Here is a 16187-nt window from a genome sequence, read left to right as displayed (position 1 = left end):
ACTTAATATAAACGAAAGTCATCGCATTATCACGACTCTTATTATAAACCTGAGTTGACTCACACTTTGACCATGGAGACATGACCAGGTTTATACGGTGAGTGTAGCCTACGTATTTACCGTAATTTACAGCAAACGACATGGAAAACACATGAAAAGGTTAACCAGGGGAAGCAAATCGAAAATGTCATCAACATCGATGATTGTTTGGTTTTCGATGAAAAAAAGTCAAATGATATATTAGCAAAAAATAATTTGTGAATAAAATTTTTATAAACTTATCCTCTAAAAGCTCATGCTAGAAAATAAACTTCGATAAAAAAACTCAAAATTTAAGATAAAAAAATTAAATTTTAGCTTATAATAAACGTAAGAAAAAGCGAAAAGATTCGATGATGATCTTCGTAACACAGCACGATGGAACATGAATTGGGACAGCGTTTTAGTAGATTATTTAAGAATTTCGTCGAGGTGACCCTCGCTAACATGCTAGTACTTGTATGCTAGTGTGTGTCATTTAGGAAGTAATGCTGGTTTAAGTGAAGATAAGCAATTAAGCATTCGTTTGAATGCTGGTTGTTTAGCCGGGGGAATTGGTAACGAGAGTTGAGAGACTGAGAGCTCCCCGGCTCACTCCCTTGTCTGCATCTAGCTGACCCTGCGTGTTTCGCAGAGCATCTTGTCTCCTCGTTTTGTTTCGGTGTCTCCTCTCCTCTTCAATTCGCGCACGCCCCACACCCACGCTCTCTCTGCTCCATCGCGACCACGCGACTCGCGAGAGAGAGAATGGCGAGCAAAGCTGTCACCATCGGCGATCTGATCCACCGCGTCGCCACCTCCTGCCTCTCCAACCGCCTCCCCGGCAACTACGCGCTCAGCGACTCCGGCGACACCGACTTCGACGACGAGGACGACGACCCCTTCGCTGCTGACGCCGTCTCCGCGCGCCGCGAGGAGCGTCGGCGCACGCCTTCTTCGGATGAGGTGGTGGCTTCGGATGAGGTGACGGCGTCGGCTTCGGCTTCGGCGGCGGAGGCGGATGATGAGGAGGGTGGCGATGGGGAGGGTGGCGATGGGGAGGGGGAGGGGGAGGGGGATGACGAGAGCTTGAAGATCTGGGAGGAGAAGAGGAAGGTGGCGGCGGCGGCGGCGAGTGGGGTTGACAGGGCGCGGGACGCGGAGGCGCTCGTGGCGGAGGTGTTCGACGCGGTCTCCGGCGTGCGCCGCGCGTACTCGGAGCTACAGGGGGCGCACTGCCCCTGGGACCCTGAGAAGATGAGGAGCGCTGACGCCGCCGTCGTCGCCAAGCTCCGCCACCTCGCGCGACTCCGCGACCGATTCCGCCGCTCCGTCGCCACGGGCTGCCACATCCCCGGCCCCAGCCCCACCGCGCCCCCGCTCCGCGAGGCCGTGGCGCCGTACGAGGCCGCGCTCGACGACCTTCGCCGCCAGCTGCAAGCCAAGCAGGCTGAGGTCGACGGCCTGAAAGAGAAGCTCGCCGTCGCAAGCAACCGCCGAAACTCCCGCCACCACCCCTCCAAGCACAATGCCTCTGGCGGCGGTGGCGCCCCGACGGTGGAGCTGTTCATCGCCTGCGCCGAGCAGGCCCGCGCCGCGACGCGGGCGTTCGCGGGGCACCTCCTCCAGCTCATGCGCGCGGCAGGGCTGGACCTCGCGGCGGCGACCCGGTCCCTCACCAAGATCCCGGTCTCCTCGCCGCAGCTGGCCAAGCACGCGCTCGAGGCGCACGTCACCCGCGTCCTCCTCGGCGGCTTCGAGCACGAGTCGTTCTACCTCGACGGCTCCCTCTCCTCGCTCCTCGACCCCGCCGCGTTCCGGCGAGAGCGGTACACGCAGTTCCGTGACATGCGCGGGATGGAACCCGCCGAGCTCCTGGGCCTCCTCCCGACCTGCCCCTTCGGCCGCTACGCCGCGAGCAAGTTCGCCTCCCTCCTCCCGCCCCGCGTGGAGCAGGCCGTCCTCGGCGACGGCGAGCACCGGAGGGCGGTGGACGGCGGCGCCCACCCGCGGACGCCGTTCTACGGGGAGTTCCTCCGGGCCGCCAAGGCCGTGTGGATGCTCCACCTCCTGGCGTTCGCGCTCGAGACGCCGCCCAGCCACTTCGAGGCCGGCCGCGGCGCGGAGTTCCACCCGGATTACATGGAGAGCGTCGCCAGCTCGCGCGGCGCCGGCGCCGGGATGGTCGTCGGGTTCCCGGTGGCGCCCGGCTTCCGGCTGGGTAATGGCGCCGTGGTGCGCGCCCGGGTCTACCTCGTGCCGCGCGGCGGCCGACCGTGACAACCGTAAAGCGAGGACGCAATTCACGGATCAGCTGCTGGAGTAGTTCATAGGTAGAAGAAGACCAGTGTACAAGTAGCAGCTCCTTAATTACATGTGGATTACTCCAGAAATGAAGGATAAAATTACTAAATTAGTCTACTATTGCTACATTTTTAGCAGCATTTTAGCAACCTCTTCTCTGAAGCAATCCATGGGCAAGAGGATTGGATGTACTGATCATGTATTGCTGTGCTATTATTTAGTCAAAGTAGGGTTGGTACTGGAGTAATCCTGGTTCACGTGTACTATCAGTATGGACATCACAAGATGTGGTCTTGACTATGATTGATAATTAAGAAGGCTCTCTATCATTTAGTTGTCACATGACATCAAAGGATAGTACTAGTCTTAATTGGCATTTATGATGTGTTGCTATTAGTAACGTGATTGAAGAAGTTGAAGGCTAGGCCATTCTTGCTGGGACACCAGGGGAGGCTAGATCTGTGGTATGGCCCAAGAATCACCAACACCATTATGGTTAGATCAAATTTCTGCAAATTAAAAACATTAGGGATGGTATACAAGGAACGAACAATATATGTTGTTCAGTGCATATACTTCAAAAGCATGGATGTGTATCTTATTCAAATCAAGGTGTTGCACTGTTGCTCCTTTTAAAAAGCATGGAAACATGTTGCATGACAGAGCTGTTCAGGTGAAGAAATGCACAGTTTGTCTCTCTCTCTCTCCCCTTGTGTTCTTTTGAGAACAGATCTCCAGAAACTGCAATTTCTCCAAAAGAAGAGTGGACGAAGCAGAACCCTTTGTTCTCCCAAGCTTTTTGCCTAAACAATGGTTATTCTGGAAACATAAGAACTGGGTCTTTCTCCAAAGTGATCTCGTAGATCAGGAAGCAACAAAGCAAGGAAGCAAAGTGAACACAAAGATAGACAAAATGCCTAACGAACATGGTAATGTGACACTGAGGGTATGCCCAAAAAAAAACTCAGTGCAAAGAATGCTGCTTTTTTATTAAATTCGTTGATAAATGTAGGTATCAACAAACATTTTGAAACGAATAGCCTATGCATCTATTGACACCAACCTAAAAAGTTTGAACCTTGTTTTCTACTACACGACAGCTATAAGTAAACTGAGAGAAGCCAGATGGATGTATGTTGTGACTTTCCTGCTTCAACAAATCTAACCCTCATGCAGTCATGTTTTATAAGCTTGCATTCCAGCATCTCCTGTCAATCATCATAAAGAGAGAGAAAAACCTTTCAACAAACACGAAAATGTCAAAGGCAATCCTCCAGCCTATTGTTGCCTAGTCTGAAATGCTTGTTAGTGAAAAGAGAACTTACTGGTCAGTTCTCGAGGTAGCCCACAAGGTAACAGTTTTGTCACGGTAGTTGCTCAGTGTTCAATGGATTCAATGTAATGAAGCTCTTAGCTATTTTCCTCCGGGCCCCAGCTGTACTGACAAAAACTAATGATTCGCAAGACTTCTGCTCAGATAAGAAACACAAATTAATGGAACGATGATATAAAGCCACAAAAATCATAAACCACCTCTCCTGCCGCTACAGTATTGAGGAGCTAAACAATGATGAAAATATTATTTTTTGGAAAGGATGATGAGGGAAAAAAAAAAGACTGAGTATCATGCCAAGAAGCAATGTCCTAAATGATGGAAATTGGAAATGTCCTGACATTTTCTAGAACAGTAAAACTCCATAGTGTAGTATTTAACCAGATTTGATTTACTTAGATTGGGTTGCACGAATCCTTGCAGCACAATAATATAATAGATGTTCTATCCTATGACCTCTGGACTCTGGAGTCTGTCCCGCAATGAGAAAGACTCCACATGTAACATATATGAAACATATGAAAGTCTAACTTGGATGCTAACTCTGTTTGCTATAGAAGTATTACTTCCAAAGTTAAATTTGCTTTCCTCACCACCTGATGCAACCAGAATGGCAGATGCTCATGATTAGGCATATTCATAACTCAGGAGTCATGATTCTTGGAAAGAACTAGTTTGTAATTCTAATGTTAGGAAAATCGGAATTCATTGAGTCATTGATCATACTTTTTGTTTACCATTAAGTATCAACTGCCTCAATTTGGTCAAAATCTAGATCCACAAAGCTCTCCTTCCCAAAAAGTGTCAACTGAAGAGTGGCCTGTGGGAGGTACATGTAACACATTCTTAGATAACCAAGCATTATTGGAAGAATAGGTAATGGAATATTACCATACAATTAGTTCACTGAACTAAAATGAAATTGTCATCAGCCTAACCTTCTTATTTTTGCGATTTACTTCCAGGAGGGAACCAGTGAAGCCTTCGAAAGGTCCAGAAAGAACATGAACACTAGCACCAGGTGTAAAAGCACTGTGGTTGGTGCTACTTTTGGAGGTTGATTTCTTAAACTGTCTCTTGATCTTATTCATTAGCATGAGTTCAGAATCTTCAACGGGTTTATTGAAAGACTCAACATTTCCTCCATTTTCCATTTCTTCAAATTCTCTGTCAACTCTCTCTTGCTCCTCCTTTTCTTCCTTAATAATCGATTCGACTTCTTCAGCTGGAATAGGTTTAGGCTTTTTAATCTGCCTTTTGCTGCATTAAGAAAATATAGTGTGAAGAAAGGAAGAAGTGAAAATTTGATCTTAGCAAGAGGGGAAGATAATCTAATCTACTATATTCTGACCTTTTCTATCTTCTGTAATTCGTTTTTTTATGACCACAGTAAGTTACTGGCTTTGCAATCAAATGCATATTACCTCCAATTAAATATATACCATGCAAGGAAATATGGTGTGACGCATGTCAGTCACCTTATGCGGTTAACGGATGACTTTGAACTTGTAGATGGCATGAAATATTTGCCTTAACATATGTGCAATCCTAAAGTTTCAACTTTCAAGTTAACCTAAAGAAATCCAGTATGAGATACTGAGATGCTTTTTCAAAAAAAATAACAGCCATACAATCAAAGATAATTTCAACAAGAATGGAATATCCAACAAAGGTTCAATGCTAATGCAGAAGTTAACAAATGAAGAATACCCACATAGAACCAACTGTAGCTCCAATAAAACCATAACAACCTTCAGTGTCTCTGATGAAGTCATGAACTTCCTTGTTCAAGGTGCAATACAGAAAGACCAACCCAGGATGCAAAGGCTTTGATTTTGTACTGATTGAGCCATTTTTCAGTCTCTTCTTGACTTGGATGGATGGATTATAAATCTGCAAATAATTTGACAGGTGCACTGTGAAAACATGGCATGCAGATAAAATCATTCAGAAGCACAGCCCACTGCACATTAAGGAAACTAAGTTGGCGAAGTAACTACAACTACACTTTTACAGTAACAGTACCTAGAAAAAGGCTAATTATAGGATTTCAATACCAACAGGCTCGGTTTATCGTATACATTTCAGGCATTACTTACAGCACAAGTACGATAATATTTTCATGTTAAATCTGACATTTCTAACAATGCCAATACTTTCTCGTCGTAATGTTAATCATAACATAATTAGCGCATATGGCATCTCACAACATTTTTTTGTAGCGACCTAAAATGGATATCAACTGAAATGTAGTACAATGCTCAGCAGAATGCTCGTGAGAGCCGTGCTTCCGCTGAACGGACAGACGCAAATGATATGAACAAGCACGGCAGTAGTAGAAGGTGATGGAGGAGAAAGAGACCTTGAACGAGAGCTCAGGGTATCTTCGTGAGATCGCCTTGGTGAGGAGCTCGACGTAGTCGGTGCCGGGCGCCATGGAGACGCGCACGAGCCACCACTGCTGGCCGTGCTCGGCGAGGAGGTCGAGGTTGAGATTCTCCCGCCACGTCCTCTTCGGGGGCTTCTTCCGCCGCCTCGCCGGCTCGTGGATGAGCCGCTCCTGCACCTCCTCCTTCCAGTCCCGCGCCCGCAGCTCCCGCCTCTCCCCCCGCTGCTTCCGCCTCTCCCGCCCCGTCAGCTCACCCTCACCTCCCTCCACGGAGACCGACGTCGACATGGACAACGATATAGTCGGTGCAGCCGACGCCCGCAGCGGCGGCGGCGGCGCGGCCAGCGAGCAGCGGCATGGGAGGCGGAGGAGCGGATAAGCCAAGCTCATGGCTTCCTCCGCGACGAGACGAGAGAGAGGAGTTTGGATTTTGGAGGAGAAGCTAGTTGAATTTTTCATTTTTTTCTCCAAAGAAAAAAAACTAAAATCATCACCTGACGCTTATAGGTGGGCCCAATATGTCAGAGAGTGACGTTTGGGCCAGGCGGCCCACGAGGATGCGGCCCAGCAAAAGAGTGGGGTTTCTCTCTGCTTCGCTTGAGAACAAAAAAACCCTAGAATTGGGGAAGGGTTTCTGGTCGCCTTCTCTTTCTGGAGGCGCGCTGCTTCTCGCGACATCTCAATTCCCGCCGCTCGCATCGCGAGATCTCCGGCCCTCGCCTTCGGGGGTAAGCCTCCCCGGTCTCTTCCCCTTTTCCGGCGGCCCGTTTGCTTGCGATTTGAGGTACGGGTTTGCTTAGGGTGTCGTGCTTGCAGTCCAGGAGGAGCAAGAGCAACCATGGCTGCGAAAGCCGCTGCGAAAGCCGCTGCGAAAGCCGGGCCGACCTCCTTGGAGAAGGAGCAGGTGTGTGCGTCCATCTTGCTTCCGCGTTTCGCTCTATCTTTTTTTTTTCTTGCTATAGAGTACGTGGTGCGACTGATGCCGTGGTTTCGTGGCTCGGCAGATGTTCGGGATGGCGGAGAAGGAGATGGAGTACCGGGTCGATCTTTTCAATCGGTTAGTGATACACTCCTTGGATGATTTACTACTAGCCAAGACTTTTGAGATGGCGAATCTTGCAATAAGTAAAGCAGTAAACAAACTCATAGTTGTTGTCATCTAGTTACATTGATAGTGAGGAATCATATCCTGGCCAGTAATGTTATTAACACTGAGATCTGGGGTGTATCAAACTTATACCGATAACGTAATGTAGAACTTCTGTGGATCATATATAGCATATCTGTAGTTACTGTCAAATTGTGCTTCCTAAACTATCAGTTAGCACCTAATCTTTTTAGTGATAAATATAAGTGATCAAGTAGGTTTGCATTAGCAATGTACCATTTCTGTGGACATGTAGATAATATATCTTAGGTCATGGTGCATATATAATATCAATTACCACGTAATTGCTATGGTGATGAAGGTAAGAAAAGAGATAATCAAGTAGGTTAAGAAAAGAGATAATCAGGTAGGTTAGTTGTCAGCGACGTTCTTCCTTGTTTGTACTGGAATACTTTGTGCCATACTAAGTATTTGAGTATTGTAATTGAGTGATAATTTCGACCAGCCCATATCACTCCAGTTCCTTTTTTGGCACAAATTTGATGCTTTGTGTCCTTTTTCCTATATGCAGGCTTACACAGACTTGTTTTGACAAGTGTATTGAGAAAAGGTACATATGGCTTATTTAAATCTCTGCATAGTTTGAATTGTCTGTTTCATGCTCATCCTTCTGTTTAGTTTTGCAATAGTGTTCTCATACATGGTTGTAGATGACTAACATATTGCCATTGTCTTTTTTCTCCTCTTTTGCTAAAGAAGATATTTGTATCAATATAGTTCAGCTAAAGTGGTCAGGATTGTGCATTTAGATTCATCATCTCTTGTTTTCTTGTAATTATCATCTGTCGAATTTAACTGTGCATTTTCCTCTGGAATTTGTTCAATTTCTGTAGGTATAAAGAAGCTGAACTCAATATGGGAGAGAACAGTTGCATCGATAGATGTGTGTCGAAGTACTGGCAGGCAAGTTAACTTATAGTTACATTTGATGCTGATTCAGATATCTGTGGGGTTTATAGCAATAGTTAGCTTGGTGGTAACGTACTGAATTTGCATCATGATTATCTTTCTTACTTTGGGTTGGGAAGGAAATCATCTTTTTTGGTGCATCTGATCTCCGTTGAGAGAATATAGGTCATCGTATCTGATCAAATTCGTTGTGTAACATAGATCCTCATGCCTTGGATAGTTGGATATGTAGGCAGTAGTTGAAATCCATGCAGAGCACATGCTTTTCTGTTTCCTGAGTCTACCCTTGTTTGAACACAGAACATTGACCACTCTTATCTCGATTCATCTGAAATTTTCTTCTCGTTTCCTGAGTCTTGTTTTGGGTAATTCTTTTTCAGGTAACTAATTTGGTTGGTCAGATGCTCGGTAACCGGCCTCAGATATGAGATAGAAGCGGTAGAAGCATTAGGCCAGACAATTGTCTATGTTTCTCCACATTGGTTTTAGAATGTTACCGATTGCCAAGTACACAGCACGAGTGAGTGTGACTTGACTAATGGATTGCCCGAAAAGAAAGTGAACTGTTCCTTTCCAATGATGTACCTTCTCCCTGAATCATAAACAGGCCACATGCCTATAATAATTTGGTACAGCTAGACGACGATTTTGTTGCAAAATGATTCTCTTGTTACTCGCCTTTCCGAATGTCTGTACGCTGACACATTCTCCTCTGGACTGTTCGAACCTTTTGCTTGTTTAAGTCATGTTTAAATAGAACAGGAGGACCCAGTGTTAAGTTGTTGCAATCCAATGCAACCATGTGTGCTTTTCTCATCATTTTCATACAAATAGATAAATAATTTAGTTATTTTCTCCTGTTTAAAGAAAAATGGGAACACTATGCTTCCCTGCTTTTCTCAGCCATTAACTGGCTATGGGATAGTTCGACGGGAAGGTATTCAGAGAAAAAGTATCTTTTTGTGAGCATGCTAATTTTATATAAGAAAAGTTACTTTAAAAATTATATTAATTTATTTTCAAGTCCAAAACAATTAATACTCAATTAATTATGTTCTGATAACTCGTTTCGTTTTAGGTTTCTTCTTCTTCTTTATATCTCAAACTCACCCTAAAACTGACACAACAGCGTCAAGCCATGAAATGAGTATTACCAGTGAAGTATCATCATGAATATTGCCTTCGTTTTAAATTAACAGATGCCTTGTTTTTTGTGGATTCATATAGATATTAATAATTCTAAACACATGTAGACATTAATACATCGATTTATTTATTTATAGATAATTCTTGGAAAAACCAAAACATTCTCTAACCAGAAGGGGTACGTTGTACGGGTACTACCAATCAGAAAAAGAGCATCAGGAATAAAAAATGAATATTACCAGTGAAGTAGCGTCATAAATATTATATTTGTTTCAGATTATCAGATGTTTTAGTTTTCTAGATTGATATAAATATTAATAAGTCTATATATATATATATATATATATAATATTCATTAATTTATAAATTTAGGGAAAGTCAAATACATTTTATAACATATTCATCAGGAAAACGTTATACGTGCGGTTGGGTGCTGCTCATCAGAAAAGAATACAGATACTTCTTTGCACTGGAACACACAGGAAAAAAATGCTTGATTACTCATAAAAGTTCTTAACTTTTGACGCCTGAGAAAAATCTGCAAGTTGTGTATATACATGAATTTGAGGAAATAACATTAAAGCTTTACAATCTCACAGCCACGGTCTGCTATTTCAATGCTAGTTGCCCATTTTTTGTACTTATGAATATATTGGAGGTGTCATAACAGCCAACCTAGGAGTTGTAAAACCACTGGGGGAAATACCAATACAAGTTAGGGAAGACCAAAAAACAGCCCTATTGGTGGCAAAGCACTGGAGGACACCCAAAATGCAGGCGATCTAGGTACAGAAGAGGAGGCATCGCATCATGTTTTGAGGGCTATACAGTTCTAGTTCTAGCATTCCTTTCAGCTTCCAAAGTGGCGCCTTGCTTGAGTTCTTCGTGCCCTTCAGGCTCCATTCCCATGCCGAGATATGCCATCCCTTGAAGGTAGTGTGCAGTAGGCCACTCAGGAGATATGTCTGCTGCTTTCTTTGCATCCGAGAGGCCTTCTTGCAGTTTGCCGAGCACCATGTACGCGAAACTTCGTCGCGCCAGCATGGTAGGAGACACCATTGCACCCGTGTCAATGAACTACAAAATGTTCAAAAGGATAAATTAGTAACCTGAAAGCTAACAGATAACAGCTTAGTAACCAGTGTTAAATAGCAACCCATAAGCGGAAAGATCAACCAAGAACATGGTTATTGTCATCCTTAGGTTTAATTTGAGGAAAAACAATTGGTAGTGTATAAAGAGTGAAGTTATTAGGAAAGTGAATTAGATATATATGACATAGTATGGTACTGTAGCACATACCCTTGAGTAACACTCAACCGCAGTCGCAAAATCCTTGGATTGAAAAGCATTGTCTCCATGTTTCTTGACAAGAATACTATCAGATACTTGGCCAGTCCAGGAATGGAAAGATACCTGTTACATACACCAAATTGTTAATTATGTAAGATATGAATGGGAGCAACAAGTAAACAAGGAAAACTGAGAATAATAGCAAACATGGACCAGCAAATGCGGTGAGAAGTTAACAGTCTCGTATGATATATTATAGGTCAACCGCTGGATATATAATACATCTAAAAAACATATACAAATGTTCTTTTACAATTTCAGATCTAGAGCAAACAAAAAAGCATGATCGAACCAGTCAAAGTTTAGCCTCAAGCTCAAAAGAATAGCACTTCAAAACATTGCGCTAGCCAATGGTCAAAGGGCTTGGGAATCAAACATAGACCAGTTACTTTCTTCCTATCCTATGCCACAAATTGTGGGTTTTCAACATGCTTTGGTTCATGTAACAATTGTAATATTCCAAGATAACAAAAAACAATGAAATAAATTCCGGCAGTTGGTTCCCTTTTAGTAAATGCCATCAATAAGTTAGGGGAGGAACTATAGGACCAGCAAGAATCTTTCATCACAATAATCTTAACAGACAGATAGTTCATACCTCAAAGGTTGCTCTTTCATCCTCACAATATCCATCATTCTCCAGCATCTCATGAACCTCATCAAGGTCTGCTCTAGCATAAACTTTCCCTGTAGCAGATAAAGAAATTTGCTCCGTGTTTTCCTTATCATGTTGTATGCCTAGCAAAGCATGTGAAGGAGTCTGCACAAACAAATAAACATCAAGTGAGAACTATTAAGCTGGCAGGCACATCACATAAAAAGACAACAAATGTTACTAGTCTACAAAAGTAGCAAGAGAAAGAAACATTACAGAAGCATCTTTTTGGAGGTTTCCAAGAGCAGAAACCACTGATTTCAGGTTTGGCCGGTCACGAGCTTCATACTGCAAGCAACGGGATGCTAATCGTATCAACTCAGTTCCATCAGAGCTGGAGACATGGCCTTCTAAGCAAGAGTCCATCAACACGAGGTAATTCTTTCCTCTTATAAGGTCAAGTGCCTACACCGAAACCAAGCAAAGTGAATATTTATCTTGGATAAGTCCAACAAGAAAAGGCAGGAAGGATAGACAAGTTACATGGCTTGGAGGGATATGTTTTCCACTTAGGAGGTCAAGCAAGATAGTGCCAAAACTGTACACCACACTCTCTGGAATCACTCTGCCTGCAGAAAAAATAGCAGTTAGTAAGAAAATAAAAGCCTGTGCTTCTTAGCTTTGATGGACAAAGATTTATTTCATGCAAGTCATAAGAAAACTAGGTAGATTTGCAACACGGAACTCCACTGATTCACTGTGATTAAAATAAGTCAAATGCTGAATACTATCCCTTCATGAAAAACACAAGTCCAATTACAGCTCACGATCTTGCCTAAGCTTCGTAGTAATTCACAGAATATGGTAATGACAGCTAAAAATAAACAGTTGAAGCTCAGTAAACAACATTTGCATAGAAAGATTTACCCCACCGGGTAAAGGACTAGGGCAAGAACACGGACATACACAACAAGTCTAGAAAAAAAAAACCTCATAACAAAAATCATTACTTCATGATCAGACAAATAGATTTCATGCAATGCATGCAACGCATCACTCAAGGGAAAAAAAAACTGATGTGTATGCATAACACATACCAGTCTTAAGGTACTCAGGAGGTGTGAAAGCCAAATTGGTACTATAGCTCTTCCCATCCCTGCTGTTCTTCATCAGACCAAAGCACGACAGTCTGGGGTTACCATCCTATGACCCATCATCCAGAAAAAGAATATTACATGCCTTGTTTCTGGAAGCCCAAGCTAAGAGGCAACTAAATCAATGACTCACCACATCAAACAGAACTCTATATGCATGCAGATCATGGTAGAGAGCTCTCCCTTTTGTACTGCAGTACTCCAATGCCTGAGCCACGTAGAAAGCAGCACGTACCCTCATTGCCCAGCTCAATGGCTTTGTCTCCCCTGCCAAGGTTAACCACCATGAATGAAACCACATGCAAAGTTTCTTCTCCTATGGAAAACCTTAAATGCAAAAGGAAGCAAATTCTTTATTTTATAGATGTCTTAGATGCAATTCAGCTATATATATCTTCTAGAGGCAATAAATAATGAAAACATCTTGATGCTAACTAGTGTACTACCTCCAAACAGAACACTAATGACAAGCATTTATAGAAGAATAAATGCATTAATTTCCAGTTAACCCAGAAGAACAAATGTAGGACCAGGCAAAAGAAACAGCAAAAGGAGTTTGTTGCAGGAATTACTTCAACCGTCTCCAACTGAAAGCAACAATACAACATTAGATTCAGGTGACAAAAACACATCTATCCTTAAATAAGGGGCCCAATCTTATCATCTTGATGCCTACATTTGTACTACCAAATCAGAAACAACATTGCCCAAGTCCAATATACTAGCTGCAGCTAATATGCTAGAACAAGTAAAAAGGAAGAAAAAAAAGGTTAGCACCAAACACATACAGTGGAAGAGATGCTTTGCCAAGGTCTCATGTGGCATGAACTCAGCAACGAGCAGCCGCTCGCCATTCTCGCAGCAGCAGCCGATCAGGTTGGCCAACCGGACACTCCGCAGCTGCCCGACAGCCCTCGCCTCCTCCTGCACGCACATACAAAACGGAGCCATTCAATCGAAGCAGCGAAGGATAGGCGACCAGAGCAGCGATGCAGATGAGACGGACGCGTGGAGCAAAGCTGCACGAACCAAGAACTGGCGGGAGTCCGGCCAGGCAGATCGGCCGAAGCGCTTGATGGCCACGGTGCGGCCGGTGCTGAAGAGGGTGCCGCGGTAGACGACGTTGGGCGCCTTCTCGCCGTGCTCCGACACTATGCGCTCGGGGGAGAACCCGTCGGTGGCCACCCGGAGCTCGTCGAGGCTGTACTCGGCGAACACCGGCACGCCGCTGCCGTCGTCCGCGGCGGCGCCATTCTCTGCACGCGAACAAAACCACGCCGCTCGGATCAGCACCAAAAACCACGACGCCCCACGTCGGAATCGAATAACAGATTCCTCCAAAAGTCGCAATGCTCTCCACACCAAGAGATCATCCACAGAACCAAACGCAACCAACTCCGAACGCTCGCAGCAGCAACCGAATTCGTCAACCCAACCGACAATTCGAAAACCATCCCCAAAAAAACATCAAATCAGCAACAGGTCGCTAGAGCAAGAGAAAAAAATCGGGATCACTGATGAGCGTTCACACAAAACCACCCACTGGATCAGTCCCATCCACGCCGAATTCCAGCAGGATCAACATCTCCACCACCTCCAACCACACCACATAGTCAGATACGCAACCCGAGCCAGAAAGATCCCCACAAAAACCGCACCAAAACCAGGCCCAAATGCAGGGTCACCGCCACCACCCCCACCCCAACAAACCAAACCCAGCATCCATCAAACCAGCAACCACAAACCCCCCAAACCCAACCCCCAGAGCCGCCAATGCAGGGGGAGAGGCAGGTGCGGGTAGTAGTACCAAGCATCGGCGATTTGAAGTGGGGCGGCCACCAGCACACGGAGAGCTTGGAGCAGCGAGCTCCCATCGCCGCCTCCGCTCCTAGATCTCGCCCGCCCGACCCTCGCAGCAGCAACGGCTCCTCCCGGCGTACTCCCGCTACTCCTCCCACCACCACCACCTCCACCGCCACACCACCACGCCACCGGCTCGGCTGCTAGCTAAGCTACTGGTAGGACTCGAATAGACTAAGACTAAAATACGCGAGGGGTTGGAAGAAGAGAGAAGCGAGGGGGGAGAGAGAGAGAGAGGGAGGCGTGTGTGGGGGTGGGGTGGGGGGTGTTTGGGTTGTGGATCCAAGGAAGGTGGTGGGCTTTCCGCTTCCCTGCTTTCTGCTGTTCTTCCTCCTCTACACCTCCTTTCTCCACCCTCCCTCCCTTTATATATTGCTCCTGTTTTTAAATCATTCTCCTTTTCTCCTCCTCCTTTTGTTATATCCTTCTCTTCTTTTTTACATTTACCACTTATCCTTCACTTTAAAAATTCACATGAATTTAAATTAACAATTGTAAAGAATAGTGAAAATTTCGCGTGGGATAAAAGGTGAAAAATTCTCATTGGAGTGATTTGAAATGCATGCGTTCTAAATAACCATAGCTCATATCGTTTTAGGGTTAGGCTATGAATGGATATGTCATTTTAGGGTTAGGCTATGAATGCACTAGTATGGTTTAGTTTGAAAACGCTTGGTTATGGTTCGTGTGCCATGTCTATAGCTTGAGTTATTTTAGATTGAGGTGGTTATGTACGCTTTTTATTTGCGCACGAGCATTCGTGGTATGTTTTATTTATAATCAATATCGAACTACACATAATACAATTTATATAACTAGTTTCTAAGTTATCCATTCATAAATTACGGGGCGACCTTCGGAAACTTTACTATATACTTGTAGAAGTTGGCAATAGCATCACCGGTACTAAAATGGTTTCTAATGAAAATGGTCCTGGATGATTGAAAACTACCAACTAATCCAATTATCAAATTCCCGAGGATAACCTCTAGCCCAGATTTAGATAGTATAAAATAATTCCATGTTGACTCATTATCCCTTTATCCTAAGAGATAATAACTCCCATTAAAAACACAGTATATCTTTTTATATATTTGAGCATATATCACTTTTTTCGGATTTAAGTAACAAGGATAATCCTTGACCCCAAGTGTATAAATTATTGCCTTACATAGCTCATGTAATTGCAACTTTACCAATAGTAGCTATTCGAAGCAGCAGTCCAATGCTATCTATCTGGATATATCAATGATTACTCCAAAACAAAACAAGTAGTTAGTTAGTAGCAGTTAGCTAATTTGCTGAAAGGATAACAAATACTCCAGCTCATAGCTAAGCATTTAACCCCCTACAGTTACTAATCACTAACTTTTTTTCCATTTTATAAGCTAATAACGCTTATTTTTCTGTTTCAGATTAGAGTACTTTCAGAGAGAAATCAGAATAGCTCACATCTGCTGCAGCAACGGCAGGATGTCACTGCGTAGCCAGAGCGTGATTACCTTGTAATCCCACTGACATGTGGTCCCACTCGTTTGACGTGGCCCCCACGTGCCTTGGTGGCCAAGATGCTTCAGCTCATGCTGGCTGTTTTTTTTGCAGACGCTATTTGTGTTATTAATTGCCAGGTAATTAACTTGCTGATAACTGGAGTAGTAGTCACTGACGAGTGGGACCACCTGACTCGTAGTTGTCACTGGTTTGTGGGACCACCAGTCTTGAACGGGACCGCCAATCTATCCGTATTATTTTTATCACTCCCTAAATATATTCGTTAGTTGTGACCAAACCTCATAATTTCTTTCAAAAAGAGAATTCTAAAATTAGGTGGTGTTTAGATTGAGAAAATTTTTGGGAAAAGTGTCACATCAAATGTTTAATCGGGGAAAGGGTTTTTTGGACACGAATGAAAAAACGAATTTCACGGCTAGCCTAGAAATCGCGAGACGAATCTTTTG

The 16187-nt window shown here is 44.2% G+C and overlaps 4 protein-coding genes across 7 annotated transcripts; 2 read left to right on the top strand and 2 right to left on the bottom strand.

The window, feature by feature from the left end:
- The first annotated feature begins 475 nt into the window (after positions 1-475).
- LOC102716772 (protein GRAVITROPIC IN THE LIGHT 1) lies at positions 476-2818 on the top strand. Its single transcript, XM_040522246.1, has one exon. It carries the CDS (start codon positions 787-789, stop codon positions 2296-2298), a length of 1512 nt encoding a protein of 503 aa, XP_040378180.1. The 5' UTR covers positions 476-786; the 3' UTR covers positions 2299-2818.
- A 459-nt stretch (positions 2819-3277) lies between these two features.
- LOC102715468 (transcription termination/antitermination protein NusG) lies at positions 3278-6484 on the bottom strand. Of its 2 annotated transcripts, none has more exons than XM_006650759.3 (6): positions 6018-6484; positions 5370-5548; positions 4594-4915; positions 4382-4475; positions 3648-3791; positions 3278-3530 (listed from the first exon to the last, which is right to left on the bottom strand). In XM_006650759.3, the coding sequence occupies exons 1-4, from the start codon at positions 6432-6434 to the stop codon at positions 4395-4397; spliced, it is 999 nt and encodes a 332-aa protein (XP_006650822.1). In that variant the 5' UTR covers positions 6435-6484; the 3' UTR covers positions 3278-3530; positions 3648-3791; positions 4382-4394. The 2 variants fall into 2 exon arrangements, with proteins under 2 accessions (XP_006650822.1, XP_006650823.1); XM_006650760.3 differs by having other exon boundaries at positions 4393-4475.
- Positions 6485-6656: 172 nt separating this feature from the next.
- LOC102716491 (mitochondrial import inner membrane translocase subunit TIM10-like) lies at positions 6657-8759 on the top strand. 3 transcript variants are annotated; one of them, XM_006651912.2, is made up of 6 exons: positions 6657-6772; positions 6866-6948; positions 7049-7101; positions 7724-7762; positions 8046-8115; positions 8502-8759. In XM_006651912.2, the coding sequence occupies exons 2-6, from the start codon at positions 6883-6885 to the stop codon at positions 8547-8549; spliced, it is 276 nt and encodes a 91-aa protein (XP_006651975.1). In that variant the 5' UTR covers positions 6657-6772; positions 6866-6882; the 3' UTR covers positions 8550-8759. The 3 variants fall into 3 exon arrangements, with proteins under 3 accessions (XP_006651975.1, XP_015690396.1, XP_015690397.1); XM_015834910.1 differs by having other exon boundaries at positions 6861-6948; XM_015834911.1 differs by having other exon boundaries at positions 6845-6948.
- A 1062-nt stretch (positions 8760-9821) lies between these two features.
- On the bottom strand, positions 9822-14553 carry LOC102715192 (serine/threonine-protein kinase BSK5). Its single transcript, XM_006650758.3, has 10 exons — positions 14177-14553; positions 13399-13625; positions 13158-13293; positions 12503-12636; positions 12313-12418; positions 11759-11844; positions 11492-11680; positions 11219-11380; positions 10570-10683; positions 9822-10344 (listed from the first exon to the last, which is right to left on the bottom strand). The coding sequence occupies exons 1-10, from the start codon at positions 14241-14243 to the stop codon at positions 10090-10092; spliced, it is 1476 nt and encodes a 491-aa protein (XP_006650821.1). The 5' UTR covers positions 14244-14553; the 3' UTR covers positions 9822-10089.
- Between the last annotated feature and the right edge of the window lie 1634 nt (positions 14554-16187).

The sequence above is a fragment of the Oryza brachyantha genome, chromosome 3, assembly GCF_000231095.2.
Source record: "Oryza brachyantha chromosome 3, ObraRS2, whole genome shotgun sequence".
In the NCBI taxonomy this organism is placed as follows: domain Eukaryota; kingdom Viridiplantae; phylum Streptophyta; class Magnoliopsida; order Poales; family Poaceae; genus Oryza; species Oryza brachyantha.
This window is presented reverse-complemented; position numbering and strand designations above follow the sequence as displayed.

What these genes read in the sequence shown, in the direction of transcription:
- LOC102715192 (XM_006650758.3), bottom strand. Translation starts at nt 14,243, where the DNA reads ATGGGAGCTCGCTGCTCCAAGCTCTCCGTGTGCTGGTGGCCGCCCCAC. An exon ending in CGGACTCCCGCCAGTTCTTG is followed by an intron (nt 13,294 to 13,398) that starts GTTCGTGCAGCT and finishes ATGTGCGTGCAG; the next exon opens with GAGGAGGCGAGGGCTGTCGG. An exon ending in TCCTGAGTACCTTAAGACTG is followed by an intron (nt 11,845 to 12,312) that starts GTATGTGTTATG and finishes TTTTTTCTGCAG; the next exon opens with GCAGAGTGATTCCAGAGAGT.
- LOC102715468 (XM_006650759.3), bottom strand. Translation starts at nt 6,434, where the DNA reads ATGAGCTTGGCTTATCCGCTCCTCCGCCTCCCATGCCGCTGCTCGCTG. An exon ending in GGAGCTACAGTTGGTTCTAT is followed by an intron (nt 4,916 to 5,369) that starts GTGGGTATTCTT and finishes TTCTTAATGCAG; the next exon opens with CAAAAGGCAGATTAAAAAGC. An exon ending in TAAATCGCAAAAATAAGAAG is followed by an intron (nt 4,476 to 4,593) that starts GTTAGGCTGATG and finishes TACCTCCCACAG; the next exon opens with GCCACTCTTCAGTTGACACT.
- LOC102716772 (XM_040522246.1), top strand. Translation starts at nt 787, where the DNA reads ATGGCGAGCAAAGCTGTCACCATCGGCGATCTGATCCACCGCGTCGCC.
- LOC102716491 (XM_006651912.2), top strand. Translation starts at nt 6,883, where the DNA reads ATGGCTGCGAAAGCCGCTGCGAAAGCCGCTGCGAAAGCCGGGCCGACC. An exon ending in CGGGTCGATCTTTTCAATCG is followed by an intron (nt 7,102 to 7,723) that starts GTTAGTGATACA and finishes TCCTATATGCAG; the next exon opens with GCTTACACAGACTTGTTTTG. An exon ending in GACAAGTGTATTGAGAAAAG is followed by an intron (nt 7,763 to 8,045) that starts GTACATATGGCT and finishes CAATTTCTGTAG; the next exon opens with GTATAAAGAAGCTGAACTCA.